Source organism: Mchenga conophoros, linkage group LG18, assembly GCF_057382185.1.
Source record: "Mchenga conophoros isolate Kocher_MC1m ecotype Shallow Benthic linkage group LG18, M_conophoros_male_GT1.1, whole genome shotgun sequence".
Lineage (NCBI taxonomy): Eukaryota > Metazoa > Chordata > Actinopteri > Cichliformes > Cichlidae > Mchenga > Mchenga conophoros.
In genome coordinates, this window is record NC_140543.1 from 16,400,082 (window position 1) to 16,417,779 (window position 17,698).

Consider the following 17,698-nt stretch of genomic DNA (forward strand, 5'->3'; position numbering starts at 1 on the left):
GTTGGCTTTTTACTAAATGAAGTCGAACTTTAAGAAACTCAAATTTGATTTTTGCAAGTGAACTTTTAAAGAAAGACGTTCCTGCTCTGTGTATTCATCATGGATGTAGAGTAAAGACATCAAAGCCAAAGCTTTTAGAGTAGCCCCATATGTCTTTTGTTGATTAGCTCAGTGGGGCTTGTGTGGTTAGGTGGCCCATGAGGCTGCTCCACGTCCCGGTCTTTCTGAGAGTTTTCTCTCTGTAAACCTAGTGAAGCGTTTCTGCAGCCACATCTCCAGCTGTTGTCAGGAGGAAGAGCATGACACTAAGGCTTAAAGTCACTCTGAGAAAACACCAAGGCTACAGTGGGATTTTCGACTCAGACAGATTCCCTGCGCTAAATTTAAACATCCATGTGTGGCTTTAGTACATATTTACACAAGTTGTTTTTCTTATCCATGGTGGCTGTGTTCTCAAGATCTATGTTGCATTTAAGCTATAAGATCTGTTGTACAGTAGAAATGGATGACTAATTTTGTCAGCAGAAATATGTCAGGAACACTTCTGCACAAGCCTGTGTGCAGCACAACTGTGCATGAGCTACTGCTTCCCTTCGGCTGTTCCCTTTATAGAAGTCATGAGTGTGCGTAGATTTCACACGAGTCTGATTATAAAACAGAGATATTCACCGCAGTCTGCTAAATGGGTGTTTGATTTATAAACTTTAAAAGTTTGCATTTATTTTTCATTTTAACAGTGGCAACATCTAATTTTTTTGTTCGGTAAAAGATATGATATAATACTTGAACGCAAACACTGTTTTTTTATCAAGCTGGTGACAGGCCTTGCACTAAGGTGTTGATTACTGGTAGACATAAATGCATGTGAAAACAACAAAAAAGCTCAGTGCTTAATGGCACCAAAAGGGCCTTGTCTGCGAAATGAGTTTAAATACTTTGTGATGTATCCTTGACTTTGATCTAACAAAGTCTGGGCTTTTAGTAATGTCGTAGAATGAATCACCCAGAGATTTATTTCAGGTAATCCAGCCTCAGAGTGTGCTGATAATGCCAGAGAGCCAGAGACTGTTTTGATTTGAAAAGGATCAGCACCTCTGACAAAATGTATAACAGAGTTAATGTGACAAGGACGAGACAGTAGGTTTTTGGAAAGTTGTTTAGCTGCCATGTTGTCTTTGATCAAACTGAGGTCAACGAAGGGCTTCGGAACAGCTGCATTTTAATGCTGACATGTCAGTGTTGACGGGTTGGGCTCACTGGAGACATTTTATGATCTGAACCACCGGTGATCTGGGTCAAATATAATATTTTGGAAGCTGGAGGCAGTAAAATATTTTTTAAAATAAAAATAATTACTTTTTTTTAAGGCAGAGAATGCTTGCTTCCTGCTTTCATCAGCACAAGTCAATCACAAGTGTATTCTCTGTGTGTTTTGGGCTGACATACCATTTAGGCCAACTCCTTGTGGCAGACATGTGATCAAAAGGAAAAAAAATGCCCTTTGAAAAGGACTCATTTGCAAGAGAAAAAGGGCTAGGTCAGTCGCTGACACATAAAAAAAGCACATGTGATGCTATCCCAAAAAAGGAAACCGTCCTGACAATGTTAAACAAGCAACCTAAAAACTCACATTATAAAACAGCTGCAGACAAATAGTGTAAATACATATGAAAATAATACTATGAAGCCATTTTCGCAGTTATATAGCATCTGTTTAAAACCATGTCCTTGTAAAAGCTTACAATATTAGAGAAAGAACCCCACAGATCCAGAGATAACCTGTGTCCAAGCATTAAGATGATAAGAATTTCTGGACCCAAAAGGCAGGACAAACATACTCAGGTTGGCAGTGACTCAAAACAAGCTTTTAGTGCGAATGCTCAAGTAGCTGTATGTGGATGCGATGGCTCTTTGGAGAAAGAGCGTGCAGGCTCAGAGAGCAGAGAGGCAGACAGAGGATTGATGGCAGCGGCAGATAGTGTGTGGTGTGGCAGCCTGAGTGAGAGTGGGCAGGTGACTCTCCCGTCACTCCTCCGTTGCTGTAGATAAACTGACGAGCGGAAGCTTGGGTGGGCAGGCAGGGAATGCGTTTGTAAGTCTAACCATCGCAGAGTTCAATTGGTTCCAACCAAAAGACATACTCAGAGTACAAGGCCTTAGCATAACTACCACAGCAGCAGTCAGAAAGCTGAAACGAGCAATGACTGCAGACAAGGGCATACTGCACAAAATTGAGCGCTTGAACCACAGGTGTGCACACTGATTGGAGTGGATCCAGGAGAGTGGGAGATGGAGGGCGCCGCATAAACCCTTACAAACACAGATGCAACACAGCAGAGATGGAAAATAAAACACGAGTCAAAAAGAAGAGGGGAGAAAAAAAAGGACACATGGGGGGAAAGCAATGGCTACAAAGACAGCATGACAAATTAAGATACTGCAATATATGACTTTCAGTAAGCAAGAGCAGTAGTTGTGTTAGATAGTAAGAGCTCACACATGCTGGAGGATTAACTTTTACAGAGACATAAAATAATGATTTTTGTAATTATCAGTGCTGTTAATTGAGGTCAGCTGCGGCATAAACCGAACAAGGGTGGTGGTCTAATAAAATTGTTAAGCTCTGCGGGAATTTAACAAAAACCTCAACTAACTGAATGAAATCAGTCATGTGGTTCAGAAAGTAAGTTTCCCAATGCAACTCTAGTAAGAGTGAGTGAGTGAAACATAACTTTAACTAAGAGAAAAACACATTTTAGAGTAAAATGTGTTTATTTTACTGTAGTTTTACTGTGGCATCGTATCGCTGCTGAACCACAAAGCGTAGATGCAAAGAAGCCGTTTATTCAGCAGGATTTTGAAAATCCAAAGCAACAGAATGAGTGATGTCACCCTTTTGTTCCAGTCAGACTTTCTTTTTCAAAACGACGAGACTTACAGTACTTAATGAATTTATTAGGCCACCTGTCATAAAAAATAAGGAAGCACAAATATTTTAGAAATCTCTCAAATTATTTATCAGGCAATTAACAAACTGAATTAATGTCTTTCTACCCAAACTTGAGCCGGCACACTGAATTCATCCGAGAAGTCAGAAATTAATTAATGATAATAGTGGAACACTAAGACCGTTTTTTCTGTTTAGAAATCCAAGCAAATGACTGTAATTTGTCATCTTAATCAAAGAATAATAATAGGTTTTACTATTTTTCCCCGCTTTTAAAAAAATAGGGAATTTGAAAAATCATTGATAATAGCAATGATAATAATTTAGCACTAAAAACATAATTTTGATTAAAGAGCTTGCACATACTGCTGGATTAACTGTTACATTGATAAATACCAATACAGTTCATGTAGGAATTAATTTATGGAATTTTCCCACCTAGTAATTCTAGTAAGAGTGAGTCACCACCAAGACCAGCCCGATTTTAAAAGATAAATGCAACAGAATGAGCCTTTTTATCTCACCCGAGTTCTTCTTTTTCAAAACTAAGTAAGACGTATATACACATATATGTCTTGCAGAGGCCCATAGTGGCCACAGTTTAGTATAAACATTAAACTGGGACCACCGTTTACTTAGAATCATTTATTGGACTAACTGGCTGGTAAATAATTCATTCATTTTCTTTAATTCTCTTGAGTTTATGTCCTTGCCTGTTCTCGGACGTAGATGTCTGGCAGCTTTGCTCTAGTTCCTGCTGCTTGAATAAAATATCAAAGTGCAATGAGCTATGATATTCCCATGTTATTGTATGGCCTAGTTTATTCCATCTACCCAGCTCATGAAATCAAATTTCATATGGCTCGAAGTAAAAGCTGCTGTAACTGGCTCAGGTGCATGGCTTTAATGTGATGCGTTCACTCAGTTTTTAGATATCGTAGCCTTTCAATTTCACTATATTTTGAAACCTATCCACATAAAAAACCTCAGATTTAGTGACTATTTCTCAAAACGGCAGAAAAAAGTGGGTAATTTTTGATAACCTATAAAGAGCGGCTTGGTCTTTTGAGGAGGCGTAAAAGTCGTATCAAGTTTTTCTTTTCTTTTTTAACCCAACCACCTGGGATAAGTGGAAGTCAGAGCAATCAAACACCACAAAAAGAAAGACAGCCTTGTGCAAACACTAAGTGAAATATTCCTGTTTATTGTCGCTTCACAGTTGGTATAGCACAGCTGACAGCACAACCCACAGATAAAAGAAACAGGTCAAGTTTAGCTGAAGTGAAAAGGCACTGATTTGTTCTTTGGATTAGGTGTTTTTTTTTGCCAGATTTATCTTACAATTTCAATCAAGATCAAGCAATATTTAGTCTTTTTAATCATCTATCTGAACATTTATGCAGGAATGACCAATCCAGACTAAATTTAAGCGCTCTTTTCCTCATTTAGAGCTTCCAATTTTTCTAATCTTTGAACAGCCGTACAGTGTTTGTTTGCATGCCTCCAAGAAAGAGGACTGGCAGAGTGGCTAGCTGAAGAGGTGGGCATTGTTGGCAAAGACTATATCAGTTGGAAGTTGTACGTTTCTTCCATGTTCTTGTGCGTCTTTACCCCCAGTGGAGCGTGGTCAGTGTTAAGTCGCTTACAGCATTGTTAGCACCTCACATGGAAGCTTTTAATCCTCCTCCCAAACTCACAGAATGAGTCATTTAGAGATTTTTTTTAACTGCGTGAACGTAATACCCTGTAAGGATAATGCGAAGAAAAAAGCCTCATCATGCCCACTGCACAGATGGTTTGTCAGAAATGTGCTCTCCCTGCACCAGTGCTTTGAATTAGTCCTGCCTCAGTGGTGTAGCTCACAGGGAGAAATCCACAACCTGCTCCCCTTCCTCTGTTTCTTCACCTTCGCTGATTGATTCGCAAACACAGTAGGATACTTGGAAAGTAACTGGAAAGTACTTTGTGCTGCAGTTATAATAATAGCTTAGCTTACTTGAAGGCGTCACGTCCTATTAAAATGGATATTAAGTTAATGAGATTTTAAAATATGTGTTTTTTTTCACACAGATTAAAAATAATGAATCAAAAGTGCCTTGAGGAATTTTGTCTGTTAATACCTTTAAGTAATACAGTCATCCTGTTAATGTCATCATACTGACTTTTAGCTTTATTCGCCTAAACTGAGACACCTGTGATTACTCTTCTTTTGTAATAAATGTGAAAAAATGTTTTTAATACCTTATTTATTTGCTGCTCAGTAGCAGCCACAGATTGAAATAAAAATAATTTGCTGTTCTATTTTTGTTAATTCAACAAGCTTAAATTTACTTCCCTGAGAACCATTGCAGTAGCTCAGTAAGACAATTTGCAAACTGCAAGTAATGAGTGAAGTGGTTATGGTGACACTACACTACACATCAAAGTCTCGGCATGTTTTTAAAATATCTTGGTGTTGTGCTTCACAGACATGTGGTGATGCAGTATTTAATCAGTATTTAATTCAAAAGAGTGTCTTTTCTACTCTGAGCACTACAAGCCACATTCACGTTGCACTCTTTTCTATGCCTTTAAAGTGGCTTTCACACCCACAGCTGGATGCCTAGGTGGAAAACTGAACCACTGACCTTATGATTGCTAGATGGACCCGAGTGCAAGACGAGCACGACCACACCTGACATTTCTAATTCTGCAGTTCAGTTTAAACTGCTATAATCTTCCTTTTCTCTCTACTATTATAAAAAATACAATTCACTTGTATTTTTATTTTTATTCCTATTTATTCTATTTATCCCCTTCGTATATTTTATTTTATTTATATATGTCTCTGTATTTATATATATGTGTGCGTGTGTATATAATATTCTGTAACTCTGTAACTTCTGTCGGTGCTGTGATTTTGGAAACTGAATTTCCCACAGGAACCCACCCGAGGGATTAATAAAGTTTTATCTTATCTTATCTTATCTTATCTTACTAAAATGATCCTTTTCAGCTATTTTATGCATGTTGCCTCCAAATGAATGCAATGTGTTGAAGTAATGCTCCTGTTAGAGATCCTTGCCGTCTTCACTGCTTGTAAAAACAACAAATTTAAAAAAAAATGCAGGTTCTCTCATTTGTTTGAATCAAACTTTAAACCCTGCAGACATGGAACCTTAAATGCACCGGGACTTTGCTGAATGCCACATGGCACTTGATCAATAAACACACTGAGGCAGTTTCACACGATGAATATGGTTTTAAAATACATAAAAAAAACAAACTAATTCACGGTGTCGTATACCACAGAGTCAGTTGTTTTATTGGTTTCACTGAATTGCCACTATGCCTGCACAAGTCGATCCCTCTCACATGGCTGAGAACTAGGATTTTCCCTCATGAAGAGCACAAAACATTCTGCAGTCACGACGTGTCGCCATCAGTCAAGTGAAGAGCTTAAACCAAGCTCATTTTAAATCTTATTTCTCCTTGTCTTGTGTAGCTGCCACAAGCAGTTTTGTGGTCTCTGCTGTCAAAACTGTCACATTATATAACATTAAATTGAATGCAAAGGATATTACTCTGTTCCTGCCACTGCTTCAAAAATTGAGGTGGACGTTGTCCTCGCTTTTTATTTTGTTGTTGACAAGAATGTTTGAATTAAGATGGGTTAATGTGAATGTTGCGGTTTACAGTTGGGTATGATATCAGTTTTCTAAACGTTCAGAGGAATGCATTTATTCATTCAACAATGCTTATTTTCAGGACAATATCAAAACCTTGCAGGATAATAAGTTACATTAATGATTGCATGGATTTGGAAAACTGCACAAATTAGTTAAATAAAGGAATAAAATTGATTAAATGAATACTTTAATTGGCCATCATAATAATACAAAGGCAGAAACATGCTGCTGTGTTCCCCCCTGCCCTCTATACATTTCCTAGTGTTAAAGAGATAACAAGAACCCACTGAATGCACAAGGAAGAACTTCAAAATGGAAAATGCAGTTCAAAGTTGATTATGGGGAGCGGGTTTTAAGAGATATGCAAATAAACTGACAGAGTAAGAGGCTTTGCATTTCCCCCTATGAATAAAAATTTGTATTGCTAAATTGGTATTCTGGGTGAGAGTCAGACGGATAGTAGTGCTCAACTTTGAACTGAGCTCTGAAGAAATTACAAGGATGGTTTAGCTTACCTACTTGGAAAACACTTTACTGTAACAGCAAATCACTGGTTTATGCCTGCTCTTGACTTAGCTGATTGCAGTGCTTTGGAATAATGAATATGCAAGATCTGTATTTATCTTTATAGCTCAACGTGCATTTTAAAACAATATGTTTGCGAGAATGCCAAAGCTTTACCGTTTTCTCTTTTCTTGCAGGGAGCGCTTACAGGGAATGTATGGATAACGGAACATGGGCGCTGAAGAGTAATTACTCCAACTGTGAACCCATTTTGGAGGAGAAGGTAGGTGACTGTAGGCGGGAGTAAATCCTGCAGTTCTTCAGAAAAACACTCATCATCGTCAGAAAAATTGCAATCGGATGCAACAATGAAAAAGAACCAAACAGAACCGTATGTCCCTTTATGATGCGGTGCGGTTAAACCCCCCCCCCCCCCCCCACTTTAAAACATGTTCTTTTTGAGCAGTATTGTCTGTGTCTTTGTAAACAAAGCCGGAGGACAAACTGCAGGAGCGATGCACTGTATGTAGCAAGTTTTGGCCTGATTACCTCGTACTGTGGCTCCGATTCTGTGTCTTGCTCTATATTCTTAGATAATTTTAAGCCAAGACTGAAGTATGTCAATGACATTTGCTTTTTATAATCATAGTTAAATCTCAGTACAATGAAGCCTGGATTGAGTAGCAGCTGAAATGATGTAGAGACAGCCCTCTCATACAAATTATGTTCTTGTTATCATTCAAATTCAAAAATCTCGGACTAAAATTATTTAACTGCAGCCTAAGGGAAACGTATTTGCTCCACCAATGTTGGGATCATTAGGTCTCTCAATAATGTTTGCAAATGGAACAGTTTAAAAGACAAAAAACCTACTTTCATTCAAGCATAGAATACTTTGCTAACTGCTTCATTAAAGAGGAATGATTATTTGCATCAGTAATGTAAAAGCTTGGCTTTGAATGCACTCTGCATGCCACTGCCTCTTGGTTCCTCTACTATTGTCACGACCTAAGCATGTAATTACTTGTGACGACCTATTAGTGCACTGAACATGTATTAACATCTAAAATTTGCAGGGAAAAGGCACTCTTGTTGTTAAACTGCATGCACTAGATAGGTTCTTCCACTGTGTTTATACATTGCTTTGTCTTTGTTTCTATTATGCAGCTGTAACAATAAAGAAGTAATTCATGGGCTGTCTTTTCAGAGAAAATATCCGATGCATTATAAAATAGCGCTGATCATCAACTACTTAGGCCATTGCATCTCTGTGGGAGCTCTTGTCGTGGCCTTCATTCTCTTCTTGTGCTTAAGGCAAGTACAAAAATAGTGCATATTTGAAACGTGTCCTGTATGCACCTCATGGAAGACAATCAGTGAAATCCACATCATACTCACACTGCTTATCATTAACTTGCTTATGTCAGATGAATAGAACTCTGCAGCTCAGGCACGGAAGGGCCTAATGTGCGTTTCCCAACACTTGTGTTTGAAGTTGTATCTCTTTTCATATCCTGGCTTCAAAACACACACACACACACACACACACACACACACACACACACACACACACACACACACACACGATATATCAGTTATGACAAAAGAGGGCAAACACCAGCATCCTGAGATACTTTGTGTACTGAGGTTAGATCAATATGGGCTTCTGAAAGCAAATACCGATTATTTCATGGAGACTAAAATAGTTATTGTCTTCTGAGGTTAAATCTCCTTAGACTTCACAGAGAAATCAGCAACTATTTCTCCACATATATATTTATTCTTGGCCATTTCGGGAAATGCATTTGAAGAATCACCTGCAACTATAAGTCAGTGCTAAATCTTGTACAAAGATTAACTTTCAGCAGTGTTTTAAAGCTGAAGATGTCTACATTTTTAAAAAAAGTAAAACCCTAATTTGCATGAAAGTGCCTGTTCCCTGAGTCATAACTGTGTCAAATCTGAGCACACAAACATTATACATGCATTTTTAGAGTTAGCACACTTTTAGTTTATCATGAAGTTTTATGTAGTTCGAAACTAATCTCGTAATAATTGCCTGCAAACAGGAACTGGCAACTGGAAAAAATTGATTGGCCTAAAAAAGGCTCAGTTTTCACACACTGACTGCAATTACAGAACTGCCAGAAAATTGATCAAAGGTGTAAAAGCCAATAACCGGGCAAACCATTGCAGCGGCTTCATCCCAAGTATAAACTTATTCTGTCAATATTCCAGCCTATAATGTCATCTCGCTGTGAATAAACTGTCCTTTACTTTTAAACTTTTGACACTTAGACAATGATGCAGGAGAGCACAAAAGAAGCAGAAAAAAAGTGCCTTGTGAAATTTTAAGACATTCTTTAAACACATATCAGGAGGCTGTCAAGGCCTTGAGAAACAAATGCTTTATTTATTTCTCCTTACTCCAGCAGATGAAGGATCCTGTTCAGCACTATCAGTTTTGTCCTTAACCACACTGCCTCTATCTTTCCAAGTCGTTCTCCTGCATTGTGCGACAGCTTTCTAAATTTTTTCTTCATACGATCTCACTTCTTAGAATTAATGCTGCATTGTACAACTGGTTCAAAATGCTGACTTCTGACAGGTACACAGAAGCACAGTCAGAAGCACAGTCGTATTTAGCCCTGTCTTAAAACGCAACACTGGCTTCCTGAGACATACAGGTTGAATTTCAAAATATTGTGGCTCACATATAAGAGGTTGAATGGGCTCGCTCCAGGTTATCTATCAGACATTTTACAGTCCTACATCCCATGCCACTCACTAATAGGGCATAGGATGTAACGATATATATCGGATGATGATATAAAAACGTCTATCGTTTCATTTGACGCTATCGTTTGTTTCGTGGTGTCGCAAAATAAACTGTTTACGGCAATATTTTTTTATGGTTTTGATGGTCACTGTAGTGGCTATGTTAATTTCTTAAAGTTCTCTCTTTCTCTTATATTTAATATAACCACACTGTGGACGGACAAGCGCCTGTTTTTATGCGTTGTCATTAGCAACAATGACGGTAACACCATCGCGTGTCCGCTTGTTTATGTTCCACATAAACCTTTCACAATAAAGCTCAAGATCCTGTTGAGACTTTTCAAAATAAGCTGAATCACGTGAAAGAGCAGATTATTTACGGATGAGAAGTAAAAAAGATCCACCAGGTGCTAAAAAATAAACCTTAGACTCAAACGTTAGAGCAGGCGTTTCCCCGCAGCACGCCGTGTAATAAATACTCACAAAGAAAACAGCGGCTGTTACAACTTATGCCTAAAAATGTATAGTTTCATGCATCGGTTAAAACACTCGACTCCAGGTAAGCAACGCACAGCTGGAAACACTTAAGGCAAGATGAGCTGCCCGAGATTCACAGAATTTACAGAAAATGTTACATTTGTGTGATTTATATCGTTATCGGACGATAGAATTCTTATATTGGGATATGAGATTTTGGTCATATCGCACAGCCCTACTCACTTATGTCCGCTGATTAACGTCTTACAGTAATTGGCTTGTGCAGATCACCCTGCAGTCTTAGTCGCAGCCTTGGAATTGTCTCTGTTTCTGGATTAGATCATTTTCCTCAGTAACCCAATCCAACTGAAAACCTACATCTTCTCATTAGCTTTTCTTTTCAGCTCAAATTACTGTAGTTTTAATTTATTGTGCCATTTTCATTCATTAATTTCATTAATTTAGTAGCTTAAATAATTATATTTTATTTCTTGTTCTTAAATCATTTTGTATTGTTTCTGTGATAGCACGTTGGTTCATGTGTCGTGTGCTTAAACGGTCTAGATGCAGTAATTAAACTGACCTGACTTGAGTTTGTTTTTCAAAACATCTTAATCAGCCGTCTGCGTTTGGCTTATTGTTTTAGGAGCATACGATGTCTTCGAAACATCATCCACTGGAACTTAATCACCACCTTTATACTGAGGAATGTTATGTGGTTTTTGCTTCAGCTGATTGACCACAATATCCATGAGAGCAATGAGGTAACAGTAGTGATGTGTTATGGGGTTTGAAAGTATCACTGAGGTGTTAATTTACCAATACAAAGTCTTTAAAATCTTTTCTGAATTCTTTTTTTTCAGCCTTGGTGTCGCTTAATAACGACTATATACAACTACTTTGTGGTGACAAACTTTTTCTGGATGTTTGTTGAAGGATGCTACCTTCACACAGCCATTGTAATGACATATTCAACTGATAAGCTGAGAAAGTGGGTCTTCCTGTTTATCGGCTGGTGTAAGTATGATTGTTATCAATGCATTTGTCATGCTATATTCAGCTCAAGGCATTTTTTTATGAAACACATTTCATACTCTATGGAAAAACCATAGTGCTTTATAAACTCTATTCAAAGCATAAACAGGCTGAATATACAGACTTTAGTTTAATAAAATGGTAAAATGAAACAAAATAAGACAAAGTATTATTAGGTGACATTACCTTTACCTTAAGCCAAGCTATCATCTGTTTGGACACAATGAACATAAGCTTTCCTTTGATGAACCAATACTTTTAAATGAGTGGATTGTGTAAAATGCACCATTTCAAAGGCCTTGAATAAATCTAAAAACAGGGCACAGCAATGATATTTTTATCCACTGTGTTATTAAAATCTGTCACTGTATTTATAGAAGTTTTTTTTCCCCATTTTACTATACTCTGATCTCTCTAAAAACTAGCTGATAAGGTTATAAGACATTTCTTTAGAAGATTAAAGTACAGCAGAAAAAAAATTGGAAAGCGGCTCGTACGAATGTCAAATATTTATTTATTTGTGTTATTGATTCTTGAAGGACATACATAATCAGGTAATCATTAAATCAGCAACCAGGGCACACATGCATTTAAACATGTAGACATGATCAAGACGGCCTGCTGAAGTTCAAACCAAGCATCAGAATGGGGAAGAAAGGTGATTTAAGCGACTTTGAACATAGCTGGGATTTTTTAATAAATCCTCTTGAGAATTTACAGAGAACGATTAAAAAAAACAAAAAAACAAAACAAAACAAAAAACAGTTCCCTGGGTGAAAATACCTCTTTGATATCAGAGGTCAGAGGAGAAGACTGCTGCAAGCTAGTGGAAAGGCAGCAGTAACCACTCATTACAACCAAGAAGAGCATCTCTGAATGCACAGCTCTTCAGACCTTGCAGCCACGTCAGAAGATCAGACTTGGCGCCACTCCTGCCAGCTAAGAACAGGAAAGTGAGGCTCCAATTCACACAGGCTCACCGAAATTGTACAACAGAAGATTGGAAAAATGTTGTCTGGCCTAATGACTCTCAATATTTTCTGCAGCACTGTCAGAATGGTGGAAACAGCATGAACAGAGGTGGCAATGTGATGATAAAATACTAGTATATAAGTATACAATTTTTATGTAAATTGAAATAATCCTTAAATGTACTCAGCTTGAATCAGTTAAAGAGAACATGAGCAGAAAAAAAGAAGGAAAATGAAAAATAGCTCTGTTTTTTGTTGCCTACATTGTAGAGGGTAACTTTGCCTCTAACGAGGAACATGAGTAGCGAAGAGGTTAAAGTGGGATTCAGCAGGTGAGGGAACCCTAATATTAGTTGTGGTTCAGCGTGGGGAAAAAGAATCGCAGCTCACAATAATTTCTATTGAGAGCTCCAGTAGGTTTTCTTAATGTAGCGGCTGTGATCAGCTGATCTAAATCCACCACAGTGCAGCAAGTTAACCAGTTTATCCTGCACTAACCTGCAGAGTATTTTCATGCAACCTTTAACCTCCTAAGACCTAAACTCTTCCACGGCATGCATTTTTTTTTACCTTGTTTTTCTTTTTATGAAAAATGAGAGCCGCATATGAGGATATTCATTTAAAATTTTGATAGAACAGTAGCAGTATAATGTCCTCATAAGTGGATATCAGGCCCTTGTAGAGCAAAACTGTATTTTGGTCTAAATAACCCAAAATGTGATGTCCACATATGTGGATGCCAGGTCCTAGGAGGTTAAATAGCACAGTTAGTCTTGCTCAGTTTGTTTTGCAGCATGTTTCACAATATGAAAAAAAAAAACATGTCGCATTTACAGACCTGTACATACCTGATTAAAAAATTTGAAAACTTGCATATCCAATTTATCAAACACTACTGAGCAGTCCTTACCTTTAAATCTAACCTCTGTTCTTCATCTCCTGTCCTGCCTTTCTTATCTTTCTCTGAGTGACGTTAGCGCTCTTTCTTTTCTCTCCCTGTGAAATACAGCAGCTGGACCTTCAGCTAGAAAAAAAACTGCGAAATAAACTGAACACAGACAGTTTGTTTGTTAAGCTGATAGAAACACTGCATTTGAAATTACCTGCCACAGTGACAAAACGTCACTCCTTTAATACTCGCTTGTCTTCTGTAGAGCTGACTATGGCACACGTTTGGTTTTGTTGTGTGTGTGATGCTGTTATGTCAGTATGAACCAAAGGCTTTGAGGAATTCAACCTTGTTCGATCTATGCCATGAAATATTAAGGCAGTTTTAAAGGCAAAATTGGATCCAACATGGCGCTAGCAAGCTGTAACTAACAGAGTGACTGGTGAATGTGCTCAAAATTAGAAAAAGAACAGTTTGTCAAACAATTCATATACTCAAAAGGAGAATTTCACTTTTCTTGCATTAATTGAAAACCAGGTTGTGACAAAACACTGTTATCAGGCGTTATTGTTTGAACTGAACATGTGCCCGAGAGTACAATCACTTCTCCAGTGAAGAGGAGGGAAACTCTTTAGTGGTTCATATCCGAGATAAGACTTTAATTTAATGAAAGAACCGGCATGCAGCGTGCTTGACTTTGAGTCCTGAATATACAGCAGATATCCCATCATGACCCTATAAATGATCTCACCTTGACTGATAAATCAAGCATATTATATGCTGTACAGAGCCAACATCATCAGGGACAGAAATACACAAAGTATTCTGCTCGCATGCTTCCCGGAAACACTGAGATTTTCTCCTTCTGTTTATGTAATGGACATAGTGTGCTCAGCAGAAAGAAAAAACCCCTCATACTTTACTTCAAACTAGGTCATGAGAAAATGAGTTAATGGAGCTTTGTGAGCACAAGATTAAAATATGAAGTCTTATCAGCAGATGTAGAGAGTAGATGACGGTGAATGACAGATGGATGATATTATTGGGAAGCTAATGTTAGCTTTGAAATAGAAATAAAAAAAAGATCTCACACATATTCATCAGATTTTTAATTCTCTAATATGATTTTAATAAGAATATAATAGTAAGTACTGGCAGTTTGTCTCAAAAAGATTAGATTAGCAGAGTAGTTCCTATTTGCAGGTCCACTCATCCACTCCACCTCCATATATAAAGTATTATCCATTTAAGTCGTTAATTTCATATTAACAATCATAGAGTATGTACAATATAATATATGCTTTATTTTAAATGGGGTTATTGCAGGTGCTTTCTCATTGGGTTTCATTTGGAGAGGCTTCTAATTAATTTCATTAGGAGGTGATAGAAGTGGGGCGCATGAAATCTGTCCGCTACCACAGGTCTGATGAGCTGGGATCAAAACTGCTTTTGATGTGTGTTTTATTTAAAGTGATTTTACTGATACTTTTCAGATTTACGAACATTTCGTCCGATTTGTGGACATTTTCCTCCTGCAAAGCTGTTATATGTTACATGTAACGAAAAATTTGATGAAAAACAGTCTGAAGACAGCTAATAAAATTAGTATGCTCTGAACGGTGATTGCATTCGCGTTTGATTGATACGGTCAGTGCAGTTGCTCTTTTCTGGAGAGGTCAATGCTTTTTATAAGAAATCTCAGCCTATTCAAGCACACTTGGTCTTACTTTGTCAGGCCTGGCACCTAACACGCTGATTTGACACGTTAACGCATGGCCTTTATTCAGCAGTGACTGATTTTAGAGGTATGGTGAACTGGTCCTTTTTTGTTTTATTAAAGCAGTTCAAAAAGATTGTTTTGATTTGTGTTGTTTGTTTTATATGTGAAAAACCTTCTATTTACTTTGTCAAAGCATCAACATCAAAACTTTTTCCAGATATACATTACATGCTGGACTAGGGGAAGCAGTTGTGATTCATGAGTTATATGGTATGACTCTGAAGCCCCTTTTGGCAGAGATTATGCTACTGTTGCCGTTACTCTATAACCCTTGAGGGCAGTAAAAATTGGAGCATGTTCTGTTTTAACTTGATTCTTTGTAGTTGAAGCGTGTTAATTTGTTATCCCCTCCCCCTCCCCATGGCTGTGCATGTAACAAAACAAAAACCGAAAAGCAAAGAAAAAAAAAAACAATCTTTGATTTTTGTCTTTATTATTCTGACCTTCTTTCTTCAATTCCATGAAAAAAAAAATCTGTTTACCAAATACGTTTTATTTTATTTCCACTTACACGACTCTTCCTTGTTACTCCAGGTATTCCGTGTCCTATAATTGTGGCTTGGGCCATAGGAAAGCTGTATTATGAAAATGAACAGTAAGAAATCCCCTAATAATTTGTGGCCACATAATTAGAATGTTTTCTGGATAATTTCTTTAATTAACGGTACGTTTCTTCTTCTTTTCCTGTCAACAGATGCTGGTTTGGTAAAGAACCTGGAAAATACATGGACTACATTTACCAGGGACCTGTTATTCTTGTGCTTTTGGTGAGCTACAACAAAGAAAACGGACTGTACATTTATTGCCATTAATTTGACATTATTTGCTAATTAACATAGAAAATCTGCCCTATACTGATTTTTTTTTTTTTGCATTTCTGTGCAGTGACTAGATTAGAAAGTCACAAAAGCAGTACAGTGCAAAAGTACTGAGCCCCTCACTTTTGAATATTTTGTGCAGCCATTTATTGAAATGTGCAAACATGGAACATTTTTGGTGTGACCACCTTTATTCTTCAACACAGCCTGAGCTCTCTTCGGCAAGCTTTCCAGCAATTCCTTTAAGCAGCCTTCAGGCTCGAAAAAGAACTTTTACAATACCAGCAAGCTTCAAAGGCAGCACGACCAGCTGGTCATACCAACATATTGACTTTCAAGTATTCTTCAGGACAGTCTGGACTCTCTTAGACAAGCTTTTTTTGTAATTTCTTTAAGTAGTCTTCAGAATTAGGCTTCTTTGAAGGACATCAAAAGCTTTTCTTTGGATGTTGTGTTTTGTTCTGTTCTCCATGAAGATGATCCTACACTTTTTCAACAATGTTGTGGTCTCAGCTCTGTGGAGGCCAATCCATGACTAATAGTATTCCACTGTGTTTTTCTATCCAGGTAAGACTTTAGTATATAGATTGTTTGAAATACAAAAAAACCCCAAGCTGTTGCCAATCAGATGCTTTAGATATGATATTACATAGTTAATCAATATCAATTAATTTCACTTTTCTGCATTTTTGATTCCATATGAAAAATACAGCCCCAAAGCAGGACACAGCTTCATGTTTTTACATATGGCCAGTGGTCAGCATTAAGTGAACTGACAAACAAAAAGCATCCCACTGAAAATGGTCAGGTGCAAGGACTGGACTGAAAATGAATTAAAAAGGACTCAATGTCCAAAGAAAAACTTCTGTCTGACTCCTTTGAAGCTAAATATAAAGAAATGAGGGATGACTCATGACTTTTGCACAGAACTGTAGTCTTAAGGGTTTCCAAACAAAAGACTTCTGAAAATAAGAAATTGATTTCACATAAATGTTTGTGCTTATGTAAGTCCTTAGCAACATGTAATATGATTAATCACTGTCTTGTTAAGGAAGATTATATGCTGTGACGAGTGTTACTTCTTCTCTCCCAGCTCAACACTGACTGAGCTGTCTGATATTTTCCCCTCTGTATAATATAAGTCATTAGCACAGCATTTTAAAGTAATAATTTCCTTATGTCTTCTTCTTCTAGATAAACTTTGTTTTCCTCTTCAATATAGTTCGAATTCTTATGACCAAACTAAGAGCTTCAACCACATCAGAAACAATACAGTACAGGTGAGTTGATTCTGTTGGTAACTGCATATAAATTTAGGAGCAGTACACTTTGTCTTCCTTCTTTCAAGGACATTAAGGAGTGTTTCAGAAGAAGCACATTTTTAGAGTGATTAGACTCATTTAAACCTTTATCATCAGCATCAGACCTCATTTCATACAAATCTAAGAGCGTTAATATCCTATCAGTGAACAGATGTTTGGTGATCAAAGGGTCCGGTGTTAATGATAATTAAATCAAACTGCTATTAAGGAAGAAATCTGTTATTGTGGTTGTGGCTTTTGCCTTATGACTTTAAGGCTAAGTATTGGAAATTTTGTGGGAAAAGAAACTAACTTCACTAAAAAACTGTGCTGTGATTTGGTGTCTTGTGAAATTTGGATGGTAGAGTCATAGACCACATGAAAGCATCCATCCAACCTTGTATGAATGGTTCAGGCTTTTGGTGGTGCTGTGATGGTGTATGGGGGATATTTTCTTGACATACACTGGGCCCTGTTGTACTACATGATCATCATTTAAACACTGACCACCTCCATCCCTTCATGACTAC

At 37.5% G+C, this 17,698-nt stretch overlaps 1 protein-coding gene across 1 annotated transcript in view; it reads left to right on the plus strand.

Moving 5' to 3' along the window:
- The window catches only part of crhr2 (corticotropin releasing hormone receptor 2), a 44,075-nt gene that overhangs the window by 10,997 nt on the left and 15,380 nt on the right, over nucleotides 1–17,698 (plus strand). Inside the window, exons 3-9 of the mRNA XM_085253667.1 lie at nucleotides 7,317–7,402; nucleotides 8,327–8,433; nucleotides 11,021–11,138; nucleotides 11,238–11,391; nucleotides 15,584–15,644; nucleotides 15,744–15,816; nucleotides 17,062–17,147. Coding sequence (XP_085109793.1) covers nucleotides 7,317–7,402; nucleotides 8,327–8,433; nucleotides 11,021–11,138; nucleotides 11,238–11,391; nucleotides 15,584–15,644; nucleotides 15,744–15,816; nucleotides 17,062–17,147 — 685 coding nt within the window. The remainder of the gene's footprint in view (nucleotides 1–7,316; nucleotides 7,403–8,326; nucleotides 8,434–11,020; nucleotides 11,139–11,237; nucleotides 11,392–15,583; nucleotides 15,645–15,743; nucleotides 15,817–17,061; nucleotides 17,148–17,698) is intronic.